At 45.2% G+C, this 23,294-nt stretch overlaps 1 protein-coding gene across 1 annotated transcript in view; it reads right to left on the minus strand.

Moving 5' to 3' along the window:
* grin2aa (glutamate receptor, ionotropic, N-methyl D-aspartate 2A, a) overlaps nt 1-23,294 on the minus strand; it is a 136,049-nt gene that overhangs the window by 7,219 nt on the left and 105,536 nt on the right. The window contains exons 5-10 of the mRNA XM_061223313.1: nt 19,558-19,760; nt 12,927-13,098; nt 10,977-11,130; nt 9,818-9,943; nt 6,204-6,433; nt 1,377-1,537 (exon numbers count right to left, since the gene is read on the minus strand). Of these exons, the coding sequence (XP_061079297.1) occupies nt 1,377-1,537; nt 6,204-6,433; nt 9,818-9,943; nt 10,977-11,130; nt 12,927-13,098; nt 19,558-19,760 (1,046 nt within the window). The remainder of the gene's footprint in view (nt 1-1,376; nt 1,538-6,203; nt 6,434-9,817; nt 9,944-10,976; nt 11,131-12,926; nt 13,099-19,557; nt 19,761-23,294) is intronic.

Genomic DNA, 23,294 nt, shown 5'->3' on the forward strand with positions numbered 1-23,294 from the left:
TGCAAAAGAGCATCTGTGAACACACAATGTGGATAGGCTACAGCAGCAGAAGACCTACAAAAAAAGTAGGTCTTATAAATACTTAATAAAGTGTTCACTGAGTGTATATATCTATGAAAGGCTGAACGTTGAAGGTGCTTGGCATGACTTTGACTTCAGTTCGGTAACTGTGTAATAATTTACACATTGTGCACGAGACAAGAAGCAGTCGGTAAGAAGAACGAGCGGCAGAGCTGGCGCCATTTCACATTAAGGCTCTTCCACTCCCGACGAGACTCATTTTGTGTCTGCGGCCTTTGTTCTCCTTAATGTGTGATCTCTGTCTGCGGGACTGACATACCGCTGTCTATTTTTAAAACCAAGGGTGCCGCTACGCAATTTATGATGTCATTAACGTTAAAGTTTAGATCCATCAGAACCTTCTTTTGAACTCTCATCTTGTCCGGGGAAGGCTTTGGCACAGATAGTTTGCTCCGTGATGTTGCGGACGGACCTGCTCCTCCACCCTGTAAATCACTTTCATTGCGTTTAATATAAAGGGGTGTCGCAGCCCCACAGATGTGATACATTAAACGCATACTGTATAAGGGGCCCTCCAGAATGTTCCACACCCCAGGCAGATGTGTGGGTGGCCATAAAGGCGCAGATATAAAGCAGAGATATGACACCAGCACGGCTCCTCCTCCTTCCTTGTTAATCAGGAGCCTACTTATTCTACACACAGAGACAAAATGTGTTTACGTAGCAGGCAGTCCATTATGCTCACACTAACAGCACGCGCACACACAGATAAAAAGGCCTGACATTTATAGTGCAGGTTGGCCAGGTTGACACCCATAGGACATGTTGAGCCCCTCAATTCCACGCAGCCTGACTGAACCCAGATCTCTCCACCAAAACGTCACGCAGGGGGAGGAATACCAAAGAGGCGGGCAGCCCCGTTTGGTTTGTTTGAAAGAGACCGCCTTACAAATGGGTGACACATTATGGGTGGGAAAGTTAGGGGCCCTGTCTATTGCCTGCCTGTCATTCTTCAGCACAGAGCTCTTCCACTGATTTAGTGTGAGAGTCTGGAAACAGTTCTTTAAAAATGTGTTAAATGACAGTCTAATGTGCGACTGAGATTATATATTCAACCTAAAAACATTCAGAACACAAAGTGAAAAACATATACTTTAATAAAATATAAGTGTATAATTGGCTACTTACACATTACCATCCTCCATCCACACCACTTGGCTATGCTTTGTGCCACTTCATATTTAATGCATGTGTTTACAAACATTATAAAGAATGTTTGGGTAAATTTAGCCATTTAGACATTTAGCCTTGAAAACAATTGTGAACAACAACAAAGAATGAGGCCTTGGGCTTACCCAGTTTTGAGGCTGACCAGCGCGTCTTGGACTCCTGTTTGGTGGTACTTGACCATGTATTGATGCATGTCCGGGTAGTTTTTCCTAATGTTCCTCTCCGTGCTTCCGTTTGGGACTGTCCCGAACCGAAAGGGGGGCGAGTACGAGTACGGACTCTGGAACTGTGGGAAGGGAACACAAAACACGTTTTTAAGCTACAGCGGGCCAAGACTAAATTAGCATAGGTGGGAATTAGTCAAAGGAATATTTTTCACTGATATCAAGGATAATAAAATAGAGAAAAAACACCTGTCATGTCACCTTACACATTCTGTACAGTACAGGAGCTCCACCAATCATGATGTACTTTGATAATAACCATGGCGATGAACAATGGTGATCTGGATATACCACTACAGTACCTGCGAGGACTGTTAGGATTTGGCATTTTGTATTATTCTTGATTTATTTTATTTTTTTTCCAAACACAGAGTGTGGAACATGTCAGTTCATGTTTTGTATATTTACCAATTATTTGTTGATTCATTGTTGTGTGTGCTTATTTATGCTTCTTTTTAAATATATGAGATGGACAATCAAGATTCTTAAGGGAGTAGGGAGAGCGTATGTACGTGTGCTCCTGTATTTTTTGGTATGTATCTTGTCTATATCTGTATGTTTTGTCTAAGAAACAAATATAAAAAAGGAAATGATCTTTCCATAAAGCTCAATGAGATTTTTTATATGAATTACTTTAATTTAAGTTAATTTAAGTGACAGAATTGAGATTTGATTTTACACCTACTCAAACTGGACAACATAACCAGCCTGGGGGGGTCTGAGTGGGCTTTTCAAACTCTCTCATGCTCTTATCTGTTCTCCATGTGACCCAACACACCCTGTTCTCCCCGTTCAGCATTCAACAGGTTAAATCTCTGCTTGGCACTGCCTTGCAAAAGCACGTTTAATTTGTTTACAAACCACCATGTCCCTAAACAATTACACCATACACAACTTTGTATGAAAATACTGCACACTGTATTAAGATATCCACACTGGGTAAAAAAAAAAAAGAACAGGCTAACCCAATTTCTCATCCCTCTGCCAGCCCCTCAGGGACCGCAGCTCCTATCAATCAGGCCGAGGGCAACGCAAACAACACATCCGATCTGCAAACTCAATCTCCCCCGACAGCCAGCGAGAGGCTCAAACTCACCGTCCGGCTGAGACGGCCGCGCTTGGCACCGGCACAGACCTGGCACCCGACGCCCGGGATGATAAACGCATCACACTCAGGACTCACTTCTGTTTCTCTCTGACAGCCACCGCCTTTTATTTCATCTAATTTATCTGATCATTTATTCCCTTTCGTTTCAGTCAAGGAGCTAACGGAGCAGCAGTTTTGCAGGCGTGGGCATGATAACCTGGTCCGCACGATTTTATGAATCCATTTATTGTTTTATCTTATTTGGTTTGCTGTTTTTTATCCGCTTTCCTTCATTGATTTGTATTTATATTTTAGCTAGCTGTAGGCAAACAAAGAAAAGCAAAGGTGGGGCTGAATGGCCTATTGCCTGCCAAAGGTCTCATGTTTTACTGTTCTAACGCTCTACTAAAAGGCTCAGGCAGGTGTCAGCCTGCTCACACGGTGACCTGGCATCTTTGTGATAGATGTTATCGGTCCGCTTGCTCATGTTTGTTTGCTTTTCTGCTTGTTCAGTTAGTCTGAGACCTTGGCAGAGTTCTGTGGCAGACCCCATACTGTCAGCCTGACTGGAGCAGTGGCAGGAGACAGACAGAGAGAGAGAGAGAGAGAGAGAGAGAGAGAGCAGGAGAAAGGGACCCGGAGCCCCAAGGCTGGCGGTGGGACTTCACAAAGGCTCGTTGCGCAGACGGGGACCGGGTACATCACGTAACCAAAGTGGAAGGAGCCGATCCACCGCATGTGGGTCCACGTAAAAATACCCGTCGCCCTCTCCCTGACCTCACTCCTGCCCTCGCACCCCTCGAATCAGGAGCTGCGGAAACCGCGAAGGCTTAAGATCGAACACCCCCCCCCCCATCCCAAATATAAAAACCCACTCCTGGGAGGTGCGGAAGAAAAAGAGATCTTTAGCGCATGTCAGTGCACACAGATTATGTCTAACTTGCAACAAGCTGCAGACGCAGCGTTCCCCGTGGGACACAAAGGGAGGCACGGCGGCAGTGCTTAAGAACAGCCTGTCCTGAACAAAGCCTGTTGATATTGCACACAAGGGGCCGTGCTAAAGCGGCAGCCTGACACAGAACAAGAGGAGAGGCTGCTGTACACACATGGGGGCGTTCAGCTCAAACATCACAGCTAGTGAGGACCGACTGCTGGGAATGTGTACCTGTGTGTGTGTATGCTCTTACATGAGAATGTGTACCTGTGTGTGTGTGTGTGTGTATATACTCTTACATGAGAATGTGTACGTGTGTGTGTGTGTGTGTGTGTGTATGTGTGTATGTGTATGCTCTTACATGGGAATGTGTACCTGTGTGTGTGTGTATACTCTTACATGAGAATGTGTACCTGTGTGTGTGTGTGTGTGTGTGTATACTCTTACATGAGAATGTGTACCTGTGTGTGTATGTGTGTGTGTATACTCTTACATGAGAATGTGTACCTGTGTGTATGTATACTCTTACATGAGAATGTGTACCTGTGTGTGTATGTGTGTGTGTATACTCTTACATGAGAATGTGTATCTGTGTGTGTGTGTGTGTGTATGTACTCTTACATGGGAATGTGTACCTGTGTGTATGTATACTCTTACATGAGAATGTGTACCTGTGTGTGTGTGTGTGTGTGTGTGTGTGTGTGTATGCTCTTACATGGGAATGTGTACCTGTGTGTGTGTGTGTGTGTGTATACTCTTACATGAGAATGTGTACCTGTGTGTGTGTATGCTTTTACATGGGAATGTGTTCCTGTGTGTGTGTGTGTATACTCTTACGTGAGAATGTGTACCTGTGTGTGTGTGTGTGTGTATATACTCTTACATGGGAATGTGTACCCGTGTGTGTGTATGCTCTTACATGGGAATGTGTACCTGTGTGTATGTATACTCTTACATGGGAATGTACCTGTGTGTATGTATACTCTTACATGGGAATGTATACCTGTGTGTATGTATGCTCTTACATGGGAACGTGTACCTGACAGAAATGAATCATTATATAGACATACTGTGTACATTAACATAACTGAAAGAGAAAGTACACCCTCTTTCAATCTTTCAATTCTATAATTCTGTGGTTTCATACATTAGTAGGGCATAGCTAACCCTCATCTTGTTCTCACCAAGTTTTATCAGTAGATAAATCTAACCACACATTGCAAATAACACACACTCATTTGTCAAGATTTATTCACCCACAAATAAGCCAACACGCAGAAGCCTTCTGTGAAAAAGTTCACCCCATGACTTGGTAGCTTGTAGACAAAGCACGCAGCACAGTTTGAATACTGTATGGGGGAAACAAGACATCCACCGATGACAGCGCGTTTGGCAGGTGTGAAGCTTTGAAGGTTAAGCTTGGTGTCTCAGACACTTAACGAACTCTAAAATCCCAAGCAGAACATACATTTTCGTGCAATGGCGGGAGGTCAATTGATCCCTGTTGTCACGCTCCTTGGGCAGTAATAATTTTAGGCAAGCCATGTCTTTCCAGAGCCATAAGTACACGGCATTGTTTTTGTGGGATTAAAGCACGTGTCCTTGTGTTGTTCTCATCCTTTCTGTTCACCAGCCCTGGCACTCACAGACTGTTCTACCGTCCTTGTAGTATAATGCACAGATAATGCAAAGGTCTGTACGCACGGTCAAATCATTACCCATTAGGAAGAATGAATAAACGATAATATACAGCGCATTTCGCCAACCCTCGTCCGGGAGAGCTGGAATGCGCTGGCTGTCATTGTCTCTCGGCTCCTATTTGATCCGTGAAAGCAACTGGGCTGCTAATGAAAACAGCCGAAGACAAAAATCTGCGGACCCCGTCGCTTTGTACGGTTTGCCGTTCCCGATAAACGGCTGACGATTATCTCCGAAATGTATGGGGGCAAAATTATTTGTAAAATATGTGGTGCAGTTTAAGCAGCGTTTGTGTGAATATTTATTCGCTGAGCAGAAGGCAGTTTCCAGGGTGACTAATGTGGTTTCTATTCGTACAGCTGGGTAATTCACTGAAGCAAGGTTAAACGCTGCACTCAAGGGTACAACTGCAGCAACCGCTGTGCCACGCCGCCACCCACACACACCATTACTTTCACATCATCAACATGTTTACAGTGTGTGTACAGTATATGCCATAGCGTCAACTGTGTCAAATACATTAAAGTGTTTTTGTTCTTTTTTTGTCACAAACACACTCATTCATTACATCAAAAACATAATGCTTGTGTTGTGAGTCAGTGCTGAAAACAAATGTTCATTGAATCCTGGCTTTACGGTTGACCGGCAGTCCAACCATCCTGCAGCCTTTCACCGACCGCTCTGCGCTATTCTGCAGCTACCTCATTTAGCACAAATGACTGAGTCACCTTCACCAGTTGGTCGTTATGAACTTAGCAGGGGCTGCCCCTCACGAGCCTGGTTCCTCCGAATAATTCTTCTTAGGGAGTATATCCTGGCCACCGTCACCCCTGGCTTGTTGCAATGGGTTTACTCCAGGGTCTGCTGTGAAACGTGCTATGAAAAATGTTTTGTGAAATGTCCAATGCCCTAGATCGATTGGATTCGATTTTAACTAGTTATTAACTAGAGCTTGTATTGCATCGGTGTTTTGTGGCAAGTTCCATTTGCTGTAGATGCTAATACTAACCTTTTTGTCACTCAGGCCAGTGACTTGATCCACAAACTCCTCCTGGATCATGAAGGCGGCCAGGTTGGCAGTGTAGCTGGCCAGGAAGATGACAGCGAAGAAGGCCCACACTGACACTATGAATTTGCTGGTGGTGCCCTTGGGGTTCTGCACGGGCACGGAGTTGTTGAAGACCAGACCCCACAGCAGCCACACGGCCTTGCCCATGGTGAACGAGGGCCCGTGAGGGTCTACGGAGACACAGGAGGCCCAAAAACCACGTGAGTAACAACACCACCGTTGTTTTAAAAGGGTTACATTGATCTAATTATCAGACCTGTATCTGCTAGAAGCTGCACACTGCCCAAACTTCACCATAAGACTTCACCCCCCGCAAGAAGCTCATAGAATGGTAAACTCCAACTCTGAGAATGAAATTTTGAATTTTGAAAAATGAATATACAGTACATTTATGAACAAACTGTAGTTTTAATATTAGGACTTTGTGTCCATTTTACATTGATGCTAGCATTTTGCATTCTAACTGAAATGTAATTCAGTAGTTTTATTCATATTTATGTTTTTTTATAACCCAATAATATTGTCAAATTGCCAGTAAACAATCATTCAGCAATATTACAGCTTCTTAAAAACAGACATTTTATTAAAACACTTAATTCTGCTAGTGTTACAATAAAAACACTGGAATCAATAAACAAAATAAAAAGACAGTCACCATCTTAAATAAAGTGTTCAGCACAGAGATTTAAATATCTGCTCCAAAGACGATGTCTGCACTCAGCATCTCCTGTGCTGGTACTGATGTGCCAGCTCTGTTCAGAGTTTGCCTTGAAAGCAACTTTCCTGGTGAGGAACTCGGAAGTGACATCAGAGAGGCTTGGCAGCCGCCGGTGGTGATGAATCACTTTGGTGTGCCGGTAGATAAAATTGAACTTGAACTAGTAAATAGAAAATCTTTGCCTTTTCACCAAAGCAGGACTATGCAGCAATATACATCTCTGTTGTGCAGCCCATTTGTCAGAGTTGACATTGCCACTAAAGACCTGCTAATACATCCTGCCAACTGTGCATATTTTAGCACCCTGAAATCAATTACAGTTTGGACCGCCAGTCCAAACCTGTTCTCTGTTTACTGAGAAGCAGAAGTACATCAGCAGTTTTATTAGAATTATTCAAAAGTTAATACATGCAATATGCACATAGCTTCTCAATTAGCTTAAAGGTTTTGATATTGAAAAGTTAACCCGGGACAAAAAGGCAGTTTGACCCTACAAGCACCCACCTAGAGACTATATAACAAAATATATATTTAGGGAATTTTGGTATGAATTGGCTGCTAAAATTCAAAAATAAATTTGGGAATCTATCGACTACATTGTTATATGCTGTCATGAAAATATCTTCTGTTTATACAATAACCCTGTATTTTGGCCTTTTCAAAGTACTGCACACACTATAGATTTAGGATTTTGTGTTTTTAGAGAACACGCCCGGTGCATTTTAACAGGAGTAACCGTGCGTCCGCCCAAACGATTTCCCTGGTTGGTATTTCCGGTGAAATCCGGCAGAGTTTCCATGAGGTCGCTCCCCCCACGCATGTCTGGGACGCGCAGACTGACAGTGTGACAGTGAGTCCGCAGGTTTACAGCTGCCTCCCTTTCAAAGGGAACGCTGAATATGAGTAGGCTCACTGACATGCATATTCATGCCAGTTCCTCAGCCCCCAATGCTCTTCAGCTTGCCAGTGATGGAGAGAGGCCCCGGTATTCTGCTGTTTGATGGATGAGGGCCTGGATTTAGGACTCTGTTCAAGCTAATTGCAGTGCGCTTTGTCATTAGCTCCAAGTTGCAAATACAAGCAAGCGCTGTATTTCAGGCTAAATTCTGCCGCCAGTCGCCGCTTGTGAAAGAAAGGCCTTGTTAAAACAACGACAATGAACTGCAATGTAAAGGAATTCTTATTTATTCTGCCGTTTTTGGATGCAAGAGGTAAGGCTTTGGATGCAATTAACCAACTCTCTTTTATTACTTTTTATTACAAAACAAAAATTGGACCTAACCAGCATGGTGAAAAAAGTTCAGTGGGTTTCACATCACAAAATAAAAATCTAATATTTTAAAAACCTTATAGCTACATGACAAACAAAACTGGCTCACTGTGCTGATTCTGATCCTACATGATTCAGCCCCCAGAAGTACAACTGTCCCTTTATTCACAGAAAGCAGAGTCCCAACCACAAAAAAATGATATGAGAATGGAGCTTCCGGATAAAAAGGCGAAAGTCTGAAACACAAATGAAAGTGGAAAGCCTTATATCCGAATCTGTTTGAACTTCAAAGCCTGGCTTGATAAAGTTGGCAGGGTCATCACCACTGATCCTCACAGGATATTTTTCATTAATTAATTAATATTGTTTCATTGAAAAAATGTAGTACCCTCTTGGGTGTGTGGGCTTTTGTATTCAAAACATATTGAAATCGTTGTGCATTTTACTTTGTCCTGGCAGAAGGCATCTGCTACATGACACAATTATCATTATATAATCTGTATTATTTGAGCCATAATCTGTATTTAGTATAGATATACACTCACTGAGCACTTTATTAGGTAGACCGGTACATCAGCTTGTTAATGTAAGTATTTAATTAGCCAATCATGTGGCAGCAACTAAATGCATAAAAGCATGCAGACATGGTCAAGAGGTTCAGCTGTTTTTTGACCAAATATCAGACTGCGGAATAAATGTGATCTAAGTGACCGTGGAATGATTGTAGGTGCCAGACAGGGTTGTTTGAATATCTCAGAAACTGCTGATCTCCTGAGATTCTCACACACAACAGTACCTAGAGTTTGCAGAGAATGGTGCAGAGGAAAAGGGCCAGGCTAGTTTCAGCTGACAGGAAGGTAACAGTAATGCAAATAACCACACATTACATCAGTGGTATGCAGAAGAGCATCTCTGAACACACAACACGTCAAACCTCTTAAGTGGATAGGCTACAGCAGCAGGGGATCTAAATCTCAGTGATCTAAAAAATATGTCTAATAAATACCTAATAAAGTGCTCACATGGTACTTTGAATGAAGTCTAATGTATATTTATAATTCATTTAACCAGGTAGTCCCACTGAGGTAAACATCGGTGTTTCCAGAGTGACATGGTCAGGATTACAAAGGTTTCACTGCAACAGGAGACACTGTTCCCCAGAGCGGGTGGCAGAGCGTACCAGGAACACCGGGGGGGGGGGGGGGGGGGGGGGAGGAGAGAAGCTGGACTCAGGGCTGAAGAGAGGGGTACAGAGGGAGAAGCTGGACTCAGGGCAGAAAAGAGGGGTACAGAGAGAAGGGAGAGGCAGGAGCTGGACTCAGGGCTGAAGAGAGGGGTACAGAGAGGAGGGAGAGGGAGAAGCTGGACTCAGGGCAGAAGAGAGGGGTACAGAGAGAAGGGAGAGGCAGGAGCTGGACTCAGGGCAGAAGGGAGGGGTACAGAGAGGAGGGAGAGGGAGAAGCTGGACTCAGGGCAGAAGGCTGGGGTACAGAGAGGAGGGAGAAGCAGGAGCCAGACTCAGGGCAGAAGGGAGGGGGACAGAGGGGAGAGGGCTACGGAGCTTACCTCTGCCCTGTGCCAGGTTCCTGTTGAATCCCAGGGGGCTGATGTACTCAAATATGAACACTGCCATGGCTGTCACCAGCAGCAACATCACAAACATCATCACCCACACTGATGCACTGAAGGGCTCTGTGTTAGAGGGAGAGAGAACCAGGCTGTCAGCTGGAGTACATCCATATACACACACAGGCATATACTCCTAACACACATACCGGTATATGAACACATACACATACTGTATACACTATCACACATACACAAGCTTATATACACATACATACAGTATACACACACTGGAATATACACTAACGTGTGCATACATATACACAGACACACACGTACAAAATAGTCACATGCTCTCGCACACACACACCACACACACATACGCACACACGCACACACACACACACACACAACACTGGCTGATCCTGATGACGGACATGCTGCAGAGATGAAAAGCCTTTCTAGTGGGAGGTTAAAGGGAGCTTGGCATTCAGCCATGGAGGGGGTTTCCCTGGATAAGCCCTGTAATTAGCAGCCTTCTGCTAATTAAAGTGTGCAGTGACACAAAGCACTCGCATATCAAAGAGATAGTGTCTCCTTTAAGATTCTGCTTGTTTCCATATATCAATCTGTATCAATATACATGATGTTTGTTCAAAATTGTATCTATGATTTTTGCTTTGTGTACAATTTTCATACAGAGAAAAAAAGTGACAAATGGTACACCACAAGGCCCGTATCGAACCAAAATTTGTCTTGACTTACATTAACTTAATTTGCATTTGGATTTGAATTAATCTTGTATATTTATTTTCTTCACAGAAAGCATGGAAAGTTGAAAGTGATTGGTGAATATGCTAATCTGAAGATATAAATTAGGACTTTAATTATTTGTGAGTCAAAATTATGGACAAATGCTAATTGAATCCCAGGCCTGAGTTCTGTTTTCCATGAATGCAGTTGGGAAACTTTAGTAATGAAGCCAGAGTTAAGGACACATTTTCACGGCAATGCGTCTCACCTCTAGGGAGGAGCAAGACCAAAGCAACAGTCAAAAACCACACAACATTTCTTGTAATTTAGTAGTACTGTAAAAGCATAACATTCAATAGGTAAAATCAAGAGAACAGGTAAGATGTGCCCCTGTCTTAACAGTTACCCAAAAAGGCAGATGGCGATACTGTCCCGTTGCTCCGGGAAACCATCACGCTGATGCCTGTCTCCACGAAAGGAACAGAGAAATCAATGACCTCAGATCTCTCCTCATTGATGGTCAGGGAGCCTACCGCCATGACAGCCTTCTTGTACACCACCTGGGTGGGGGGGGGGGGGGTGGGATGGGGGGGTGTATGGACAGGAACACAGTGCAGGACACAAACAAAAGACAAAAGCCATTAAAGTTCATCTTTATTAAACAGTAGACATTAAAGTCACTCTGCATTAAAGCTCATCTCCCAGGTGGGACTCTCTGTCGGGCATTGAAGGAGCGGTTTCCCTGGTGTTCTGGGCAAATTCCCAACCTAGGCTGACTCACCTGCATAATCGTCCCCTAGTTTAATTGGCTCTGGAATTCTCTCTTTCTGTGCCTTAGCAGATGTTTTAGCTGGTGCAAAATGGCTGCCATGCATCACCCAGGGTATTGGGCACACTGTTGCTTAATTCAGTTCCCCTCCTGTTGGAGGGCCACTGTTTGAGACCATCATTGGGAAGGCATTATATAAGTATTATCTTTATTAGCGTAGAACTTGTTAGTTTTACTAAATGTGGTCCAGTCTTCCCTTGTCACATTCAGTAATATTTCATGATCCTACATCAAAAATACAAAACCAAGCATTTCTAACCCTACATGTCCTGTCAATATTTATTGTTGTAAAATGATGATGTGTCAGTACCCACCCTGTGGAGTTAGAGGCCCGTTCCAGGGAGTTCAGACACTAAATGCTGGCCCTTTTGAACTTGCTCAGACACCTGGAAAACCTCATTTTACTTTGAAATTAAGCTTGCTTTAAGTCCAGCCTCTTCCACACTCTTTCCCTTGCTCTGAAACCACAAGTACGGCAAAGAGCACTCAAGAACCACTCAGGTTCCGTGTCCCAACGACCCCCCTACTCAAAACACTGACTTTGTAGGGGCTTTGTAGGGGGCAGGCCAGCAGGGTTTATGTTCATGATCTAGCCCTTGCACTAAAGTGATTGTGTGAATTTTGATGGGCCCTTGGCTACATGTCAGTGGCATATTCATCTTAACCGACCCAGTAAAAATGGAAAAATATGACTGATAACAGGATATAAAACAACTGCACTGGACATACTGTCATATGTTCTCTAATATTTAATGAGTCCGAGCCAGACACACGCTCACTGTAACAGATGTTCCATATCCCATAATCAAATCCAAACATCTTGTTCCATCGATTTGGTAGACTGCGTTTGTCAAATAAGGGCAAGTACGATACAGTGCATTTAACCTCTGCTTCAGATAGGATTCCCCCACCTCAACCCCACCCCACCCCACCCCACCCAGTACACAGCAGCCACTCTGAACCAGAATCAGAAACCTTCTGTTTTACACATCTTTCTCTGAGTCCAGAGTGCAGCTATGCAATATTTGTATTGCAGTGACACATAAACAGTCTCTGCTACTCTTACTCAGTACTTAGCCATCCATTAGCGTGCAGCACACTGCACATGCCATAATTGAGGATAACCATGATACCTCACACACCAGGGGATCCAGGTTCTGCCTCCAGAATGCTCTTTCAGACTTAACACAATTAATGATGTTTTTATTCCTGTTGTAATTGCACAGTTGGTTGAGGGAAGGTGAGCAAAATTGAGTAAGGAGTCTTTTGCAGCATGGTTGTATTCTGTAGCCTATTTTCTTATATTCATACAGTCAGTAAAAAGACTGTTCTTAATTATTATTTTTCCCACCTTTCTCCTAAATTTACACTGCCCAATCAGCCCCGTTGTTGACTGAGAGTAATACACGTGCTTTCCTTTAAAGAAGACCTTTTCTGGAAATTGATGTTCATGATCTTAAAAATCAAAGTTTGTCAGTGAAAGCAGACCTCAGTATTGGTCGGATGTGTAGAGGGGCGGGGTCTCACCTCTCCCACCATGCCGTTCCACACGTTGTTGATCTTCTTGCCGTGCTTGCCGTTGGTGACGAGGTAGAGGTCGTAGGTAAACTTGACGTTCTGGGCGATCTTCTTCAGGATGTCTATGCAGAAGCCCTTGCAGCACTTCTTGATGTACGTCCCCCCTCCCTCAGTGGTGTTGCTGTGGAAACAGAGGCAGTGAGCGGAGGGCCCAGCCCACTTGCAAGTACAATGTCAAAACAACGTTTTGCTAGATTTAGGAATTAGAATTAGGAACACGCAATAGTATTTGTAGGCTTGTTGTGTCGGTCCCCCATCAGAGCTGCTCAGTCACCGCCTCTCTCACTCAGTCCCCCAGCAGAGCTTCTCAGTCACTGCCTCTCTCACTCAGTCCCCCAGCAGAGCTGCTCAGTCACTGCCTCTCTCACTCAGTCCCCCAGCGGAGCTGCTCAGTCAGTGCATCAGAGGGGTACACTCCATGTGCAGCCGGTGCAGGCAGAAAGAGTTGTGCAATGAGGCGAGGACCATCCCACTGACTGAATCCCTCCTGGGTGACCACGCCCTGTATGGCTGCCATGGGGAGCATGCGCACACCGGAACCCTCCGTCTTAGCAGGATGAGCCACACAGCAGCGCCCGGTACTTCCATTTTGTATGTGAAATACAGTGCTGCATGCATTATGCTTTTTTACAGACTAATAAGAAAAAAACATTTAAAACATCAAAAGTTATTATCTAAAAGATAAACAGAACTTGTTAAACTTCTCGTAGGGTAAACATTATGTTGTCTCATACCCTACATCGTAACCCTGGTGCCTGTAACAATCTTGTCTTCTGACTGTCAAACGCAGTACAAGCCTCCTGCTTGGATCTTAATATAATACAGCAGGGTGCATACAGATTGAAGAGCTCAACAAAGCCTGGATTCAATCAACATTTGTCCTTATGATTTGTCCTCTGACTGCTAATTAAATTCAAGTGTTTCTGCTTTTTCAATGTTATATACCATTTTGGCAGTCACTAAACTGGCCAAACTGTGTTTGTGAAGAAATGGACAACAGTTTCCATTAAACTGTCAAAGGTAAGGACAGGCCCAAGTGGACCTTAGCTGTGAGAGACCGGGGGGGGAACTCCCCGGGGTCTCTCTGGGGCCCTAGAATATGGGAACCCACAGGGGTGAAACAGTGGCTGCCTGGAGGTTCCTGAGCCTTCCTAAACAAAACATAAAAGCCTCTCTTAAAAGCCCTGGCAGCACAGGCGTACCCATGTCTACCGTGTTGAAGGGGAGCATTGTTCTATGTACAGGGGCAATCAAATTTCCCATCAAGATTCTTATCTCATTAAATGGGGAAAGGAGTTCTAAAACTGCAACTGCCAAGCGATGTCTCTCTCCTTCTCTCCCTCTCTACCTCTGTCTCTCGTTCTCTCTGTCTCTCCCTCTCTCCCTCTGTCTGTCTTCCTCTCTCGTTCTCTCTCCCTTTCTCGTTCTCTCTCCCTGTCTCTCCTTTCATTCTTTCTGTCTCTTCCTCTCTCATTCTCTCTCTCACTGTCTCTCCCTCTCTTGTTCTCTCTGTCTCTCCCTCTCTCATTCTCTCTCCCTGCCTTTCCCTCTCTCATTCTTTCTCCCTCTCCCTCTTTCTCCCCCTCTCTCTCTCTCTTACAGCTGTGGTGACAGATGCAGCATCATCGCTGTGGTGGTGGCGGCAGTGGTAGCAGTGTTCTGTACAGGGCTAAATGAGGCCTCCATCTCTTTCACACTCCCGCGGCGACACTTTTCACAGGGTTTTTATTTTTTATTAATTCCTTAATCAAATTCGTCCCGGGGCATTACGGTACATCATCTGAATCGGCAGGCGAAGAGGGAGAGAGATGCAGAACACTGCAGTAGAAAGAGCTGGCAAGATCATTTTTCATATTAAAATCATTTCTGATGTTGTTTTTTCTGAGCTGAAAGCATATGTTGCTTTAAAGAACCATTCCGTGCGTCAATCTATGGAAAGGCGCCTGCTACATGCATCATGAATATAGAGAGTAAAGCCACCTTTCAAACAGGTTGACATTTGTTAGGCTGGCGTAAGGGCACGCCATTAAACGCCAACTGGGCTAAATGAAAATGTGGGCCGGCTCATCCTGTTAAGGCACAGCTCTGCTGTGGACGGGTCTGGCATGGAGCACTGAACACGCCGAGGCACAACGTGCCCAGCAGGCCCCTGGGGTGCCGTGTAATTGAGTGTGGCGCTGGCCATTGAGGAAGCGATCATATTCTGCAGAGTGCCCGTGTCCCAGGCACCGCAATGTCCCCTTCTGGTCAACCGGGTGTAACTGGTGTACTGTGTGGGTGTAACTGGAATACTGTTTGGGTGTAACTGGTGTACTGTGTGGGTGTAACTGGCGTACTGTGTGGGTGTAACTGGTGTACTCTGTGGGTGTAACTGGTGTACTGTGTGACTGTAACTGGTTTGTGAGTGTAACCGGTGTACTGCGTGGGTGTAGCTGGTGTACTGTGTGGGTGTAACTGGCGTACTGTGTGGGTGTAACTGGTGTACTGTGTGACTGTAACTGGTTTGTGGCTGTAGCTGGTGTACTGTGGGTGTCACTGGCATACTGTGTAGGTGTAACTGGTGTACTGTGTGGGTGTACCTAGTGTACTGTGGGTGTAGCTGGTGTAATGTGTGGGTGTAACTGGTGTACTGTGTGACTGTAACTGGTTTGTGAGTGTAACTGGTGTACTGTGTGGTTTGTGAGTGTAGCTGGTGTCCTGTGTGGGTGAAACTGATGTACTGTACTAAATTTACTCATTTGTAATGCATACGATGCTTATGAGCATTAATAGCACCATTTCCAATTCAGTGTGCACAAATGTAAAAACGCAAGTGTTTATCAGGAGATTGTATGTTGCTTAATATAAAATAATGACATATTTTTCCTCTGGACAGCAGGAAACCAAGGCTGAAAGTAGAGAGGGCAAAGTTAGAGGTATACTGGAGATATTGGGCCCAGATGAAAGACAACCGTGAGGTAATAGTGAACAGACAGTTTATTTAGCCGTAGCATCACATGGGCTACGACTTTTGTAATGCCGATTTTTACTGAGTGGTAGCCATTTCTGCGTTCTCAGTCAGATATCAAGGTATTTAGAAAAATGTAGTACGTTTTCTGAACAAAATCCCAGAGAGTAGAGGCTATTTAAAATACACTTTCTTTGTACTTTCCAGAAGTAAATTGTTTAAAAATAATGGCTACCACTTTAGGATGCAGATCTTTGAATAAATTGTATTATTTCTGGAGCCTGTCTCTGCAGCCTATCAGAGGAAATCGCATACCTGCGAGGGAGAAAATTGGTTTTGCGGTATGTAGTCACCGCAGCTTAATTTGTGATTCGCAAGTGACCAATTTTTGTGAAACGCATTTTGATAAGATATAGCGATCCGCGAGTGAAAACCCTCGCAATCCGCTTGTGTGAAACGAGCCCCTGGTTAACAACTGTGATCGTGTTGGGGGAGTTCGTGGTACAAAAAAGTCTGTGTTTTGCCCTAAACGGGTTGCTGAAGATTTTGCGGTTGAAACTTGCAGCCCGGAACAAAGGATAATACCTCAAACCACCCACACACACACACACACCCACCCTAGACCCATCTGTGTAGCTCTCCACAATAAGAGAGATGCACGTTCCACCAGCTCAGCGAGATTGCACTTAAAATCAATGGCTTGCCCTCAGCCGGCTCTCTGACGCACTGGCTGAATCCCCCGCCGCCTTCAGGCCCCTTTCATCCAAACCCACTCCTGGCAGATCCTATATCAGCGGCACCATCTCTGCTCCTGGAGAGCTAATAAGCCCAGATATCCACCGCATGTGTCAGGCTGCTTTCACCCCCCTCCCTAGCCTCTGCCCCTCCTCCGGGACAACACAGTCAAGCGCATCGTGCAGGACACACTGGCCAGCATTTACCGGCTGCTCCCGTAATGTGAACCTGCTCTTTTGAACCTGCTCTCCCGCCTGTTAGCGGCTGGGCAAGGCCACGTCGACTGAAATTACATTTTACATTTATAGAAATAAATGTATTATTATTTTTTATTATTAATGTCTCATGTTTTAAGCCTGGAGGTCCAACGGAGACCAAAACTGGGACACTGCGTGTTCAGTGAACTTGAAGAAATGTGTCTTTTTAATCTCCGCTAATTATATAACATCAGGAGGTCAGGCTACAGCCATAAAGCTGCGTGGGAGAAACGTTAACGCTTGCTTATGTTTGTTTTGTTAAAAGTCAAAAGTGCAACATACTTACACTGATTCTCTTGTCACAATTCACCTTCGGGTGTACTCCCAACTCCAGCAAATGGAGTCTCTCTATTTCTGTCAGAATAATGGCTCCTTTCCACCTCCTCCTCCTCAACATAGAGCTTGTTTCGTGAACTCAAAAAGCAGGACACATTTTCCACAGCTGAAATCCACATATATCCCTGTCTCTTTGTCGAAGCGTATTCACGTCATGCAGAAGTAACTGACAGTAAAACTTACATGGGCTGCTGAGCGCCACTCGTGCCTCATAATCAGACCAATCAGATGGCCCGCTCGGGCTGCATGTGACACGCTATACATAACTCCAAAATATACGGACAAATAATGCTCTAAACTTCGGAATAGCAAAAGTGCTGAGCGGGAATTGCACAAGGCTTGTGACAAACAGTGAAAAGTAGAAAGAAGGGTCTGGAATAATTGAGAACCACGTTTGAAGAAGCAGTGGTGGAGGAACATGTTTAAAGCTCTTTTTCAGGTAGCTTATGGCGAGGCGCACAGGGGAGAGCTGACTCCAGTGTTCCAGGTGTGGTTACGCTCTGGGTGCCTGTGTGTAAGAAAAAGCCATTGTCTCCTGAGGGGGTTTTATTCCCCCGCTTTGAAACCTTTTCCCCCCGGGACTCTCCCGTGAGGCTCCCCACAACACTGCACTGTGACATCCATCACAGGGGTGCAGAGAGCGCCCGGTGATGTCGTATACTGTCCCCATGGCAACGCAGATCCCAGGCAATCAAAAACCTCCGCCATCGCTTAACACTACGTCAGCAGCTAGTGGACGCACATGGCTTGACGTGCACCCTTAAATCTTTCTGGTATATGTTGAACTACAGTCCTGATTCCGAGGGCTTGTCCTGGTCAGATGAGATTGTCAGATTGTGTAATAAACTGCTGTAATCAATCATTTTAAGTGCTGAGAAACGGTGAAAACCAGCATAGCTTGTGGCTCTGTAGTACCCAGGTTACCTGGTTTCACCTTTGACAGCATGGCTTGGTCTGCGCCTTAAAGAAAAATATTAGCAATTTACCTTCATATAGTGTGTACTGGATAGAGCTCAGAATGTTTCCAGGGAAATGGCAAGTGTGCAAATGAGCACCAGGGAAAGAGTATGGCGGGAATTAACCAAGTGATTTAATGGCCCTTGCAAATTGGAATTGTAACTGTATAGCCCGTTCAAGCAACACCAATTTGAGATTGGACAATTATGCCTTTAAAGCCACCACTGTGCTACCCACACCCACGCAGGCAATACTCATCTCAGTGATTACTACAGTAGTCACAGTCACAGGTGCTAGTGACACTATATAATTGAAACCTGCGGCTACAGGACACAGACGCACCTGCAGTGAACCGTTTCATGGGCCAGGCCGTCTGCATCTTTTCTGATAAAAGCGCCCTCTGATAAGTACTGAAGTACACAGCTAGACTTAAACTGGACAAGTCTGAAAGCTGTAGTGACTTGGTCCACTGCTACAGTGTATTCAGGGTAGGTGTCACACAGTGTGTAAATGCTGATCCTGTACCCTAGCTGTTATCTATACTGTAAGTGCAAGGAACAAGAAGTTCAGCAAGCGCTGCATGTAACAGTATTATGTTCTCATGACATAGATGAAGGATTTCATCACGTGTGTGTGTGCTCCCTCTAAGACCTAATTTAAAGAGGGTGAGAGGGGTTTGAGACAGGTGCCAATACACAAGATCTTTCTTTAATACGTGGCTAATATCTGTGGGGCATGTATGAACCCCATAGTCACAGATCGAAGTTGACTGTGTTGACTGTGGCTGGTAGCCCCGCTGGGTGATATGCAACCACCCAGGTTACGGGGGTTCAGCCGGTTAAGGGGTCCACGCTTGACTGCTCTCCAGCGACCCCCACTGGTGGAGTGAGTACCTGTGGACTGCCTATGAGATGTCTTCCTCCGCATCAGCTCTATGTGAAATTGGCTATGGGCTGCGGCATGAAAAGAAGCAGGCTGCTGACACCACACGTTTAAAGGAGAACAGCTTGTCCTCACTCTCCCAAACCGTCAGTGCGGCTGACACGTGAATGTGGCTACAAGCACAAACTACAGTAGATATTCCAAATTTGGTTCGGAACTGGGAAGCCACCCAATTCACTCAAGAGTGCAGTATTCCCTCTGAAGCAAACAGACCCCTATGTGCACTCAGTGATAATAATATAAAGCACAAAAAATAAACAAATGAAATAAATGAAGAACATCACGGGTCTGCATGGGGGGAAAACAGCGTAGACGCCACCAGCGATGCAGTGCAGAAAGATCTCCCCGGACTCTGCGCTCGTATCGTAGGTGTGTGCGTGGAGGGCGGAGCGTGGCCGGGGCTCACTCTTTGATGTGCTTGCGGCAGGGCACGGAGTTCCTCATGCAGGTGCCCGTCAGGCGCTCCACGTTCTCCACGATGACGAAGGGCGCCTCCTCCAGGGTGACGATGCTCAGGTGGTTGTCGTCCGTCTCGCCGTCCCCGAGGGAGTTGAAGCTGGGCCAGACGGGGTACTTCAGCGTCAGGGTCCTGTTCTCCCACCGGCCCATCTACAACAGATTACAGCAGCACAGCGCTCAGTCAGCGCACACACCTCCACAGGCCTGCTGGGGCCTGGCTTACAGTACAACCAATGTGCTCTTAATCAGACCCTACTGTATATGAGGCATGGAGTCTAAGTCAGGCCCTACTGTACGAGGCCCTAAGTCTGGTCTTAAGTATATACAGCAGAGTCTGGCTTAAGACAAGACTTAGGCAGACTTAGGACCTCATATACAGTAGGGCCTGACTCAGACTTAGGGCCTCAGGTAAAGAGTCTGATTAAGACCACATTTGATACCTTCGATAGACTTCGGAGCTTATATACAGTAGGGCCTGTCTGACTTACTACTTGGCTCAGAGACTTTGATAAAAATGATTTAAGTTTGTTTTAAAGTTTTGATCTTAAGAACTTAAATGTAGTCCCCTTCCAAATCAGTACAAGTACATTCAATTTGAATAATTGTTTTAATTTCTTTTTTTTACGATTCCCAGTTCCAAGTTCTCTCCCTAGAGGTCTCAGCTCATTGTTCGTCCTGCATCCTAGTACGTGCTAGCACTTTTGTTTCACAGTTCCAGAGAAACAAAATCAACTGTTATGACCGCTCCGTTAGTCAAGAACAGGAAAATGAGTCACGCGACAAAAGGCTTACGGGATAACAGTTATTTATTCAAAGTAAATTACAGAATGGGGTGTGAGAGATCAGCAGAAAATCAGAGTGTTGGATGCAGTAAGTGTCACAATGTTGAAGGTGCAAAACTACAACAAAAAGTCCTGCAAAGGGTGCAAGAGATATGCTGCCCCCAATACAGTAACACTGGAGCTCTTTTACGAGGAATCAAGCTCCAGGACCACTCCCACCAATCACCAACCTCCTGATAGATTAGCAGCTGATTGGTAGTAATGATAGGTAGAGCCTATGTGACACAACCTTGTATTCGAATGGAGCCGTTGGCGAAAAAGGCCTGGATCACAGTCTGAGTTGCAACTAAGCCTGTCACATCACTGCAACATAACGTCATCAAAAATGAAGCCGGCTGCCATCTACTCTGCTCTCCACAAAACACTGTCTGAACTGCCAGTTACACTGCCAGAGTATATTAAGCAGGAAGTCACTGTTGGCAGACGAGGCGAGAGGGTATCCTAGCACCCCTGTCTTTGGGTGATGCTGCGTGGGACTTATGGCCGCGTTTGGCTTTGGCCCGGCCCGGATTCCCTCTACTCCACAGATGGGCCATTGTAGGCCGGAATCCAGATGGTTTCTGCTGCTAAATTCCCGTATTTCTCCCCTCTAGACTCCGAGCTTTAGAAGGAACTCACAGCCAACACTTATTCACAGGCTACATGCTGCCATTTTCCCTCCCCCACATGATTGGCTGAAGCTAAGCATCTTGTGTCTGTTCCGCAAAATGAGTTCACTACAGACCCTGGCTGTAGCAAACTCATATAAACTCTGTTAGAGTTGATTTCACACTGAACATTTTACTCTGTGGGAGACCTGGCAAAACACGTGGATGGAAGTGGTGATGGTGGGCCTCAAGAGTGCAGTATTGTCTCTGAAGCAAACAGACCCCGATGTACACTCAGTGAGCACCTTATTTGGTATTTATTAGACCTATTTTATTGACTTATTAAATCTTCTGCTGCTGTAGCCTGTCAACTCAGAGATTTGAGGCGTTGTGTGTTCAGTGATGCTCTTCTGCATACCACTGTTGTAATGCGTGCTTATTTGCTTTACTGTCACCTTCCTTTCAGCTTCGACCAGTCTGGCCCTTCTCCACTCACCTCTCATTAACAACGCATTTTTGTCTGCAGAACTGCTGCTCGCTGGATGTTTTGTGTCTTCGCACCATTCTCAGCAAAATCTAGAGACAGTTGTGTGTGAAAATCCCAGGAGATCAGCAGTTTCTGAGATACTCAAACCACCCTGGCACGGTCAACATCAAATTTCTTCCCCATTCTGGCATTTGGTCCGAACAAAAGCTGAACCTCTTGGCCACATCTGCATGCATTTAGTTGCTGCCACACGATTGGCTGATTAAATATTTGCATTAACAGGCTGGTGTACAGGTCTACCTAATAAAGCGCTCACGGAGTATACTTCATGCGCATCACCCGTGCGGGAGCAACAATGGTGGCGGCTGATGTTATTTTCCTACTTTCTACGTGTGAAACCCTCTGAGGCCGCGAGATCGAAAGCACTGTAAATGCAGACATTATTCATCGTCTGAATCCTGCATGCGAAATCTGTTCAAATGTGCATGACTTTCTAGATCTCGTATGTACTTAATATAGCAGTTTAATACCTAATGCAATATGAGGCATAGCATAAAAGCGGCGGCGTGCCAATTTGCCCGAAGTGGCATCATACAGCTTCACAACATATCATTCAGTTACGTGGCACTGCAGCGCTTCATTTCCAGGGAACTCATCAGAAATTAATTACCCTATATAGGATATTAACAGATGGAAGCGTACTTATAGAGACCACATTACCGGATAAATCACATGTAATACTGCTGTACGGATAACGCCTATTGGTTGTTAATATCAAACAGTAACTGAAAATGACAGAGTAGCTCCGTTAGCACATTAATCAGTGATTTGATTAACATAATTCGCATCAGCGTGCGGATATTGGAAGCTGCAAGAAAGCAGATTTTCAGCTCGCGTTTTTATTTTTTGCACACAGCCTTATGCAAGGCATGGGTGCGTTGTCAGGAAGAGAGAAAAGAGGAGAAAAATCATAAAATTTCGCAGTGATAATTTCACCGGACAAGAAAGAGTTTCCCTCCCTCTCCTCCCGCACTGGGTCAGTGCACCAGCGGACGCTGATAGCTGATGTCATCCCGTTGGCCAAACGCCGCCGTTGGAGTGGTACTAACCCGCGTCAGGACGCATTTAGGTTACCGCCGCCGCTACCCTACCAGCGCCTCAGCGGGACGGGGAACGAGCCTGCTCTGCGCAAACACGCTGCTGAGCAAGCACGGAGATCACAGTGAGCGAGCCCTGAGCATCACCAGTCAAACGTGCCCCAATACTTCACATCCACCCTGCAAACGAGGAACTAGTGAAGGCACATCCTGTATCTCATTACCGCAAAGGCAACACTTACGTTTGAGCATTTAGTAAGCACCCTTACTCACTGGCAGCCTACGTTTCGTTCTACTCACAAACCGTTTATACTTAGCGGGATAATTATTGAAGCAATTCAGGTTAAACACCCTGCTCGAGGGTATGAGAGCTGTGCTTGAGCTGGGAGTTGAACCTGCAACCTCTCTGTTACCAGCATATTTCACTCACTGCTACTCATACACTGTGCTGAGAGAGAGAGAGAGGGAACATCTCACAGTGTTTTCTCAATTTACAGTAAGCTGCCATTCCTAAATGCCGGCAAATCATATAAAATGTCCCAGAAATGGATTGCTCTCCCAGAACACTTCTCTTTTATTGAAATCTGAAAGATTTGCGCAGTTTAGCAACTAGGGATCTGTCTTGCAGTTGAGGCAAACCTAGATTACATTATGATTCTGGTTCTGTTTGT

This window comes from Conger conger, chromosome 16 (genome assembly GCF_963514075.1).
Source record: "Conger conger chromosome 16, fConCon1.1, whole genome shotgun sequence".
Taxonomy (NCBI): domain Eukaryota; kingdom Metazoa; phylum Chordata; class Actinopteri; order Anguilliformes; family Congridae; genus Conger; species Conger conger.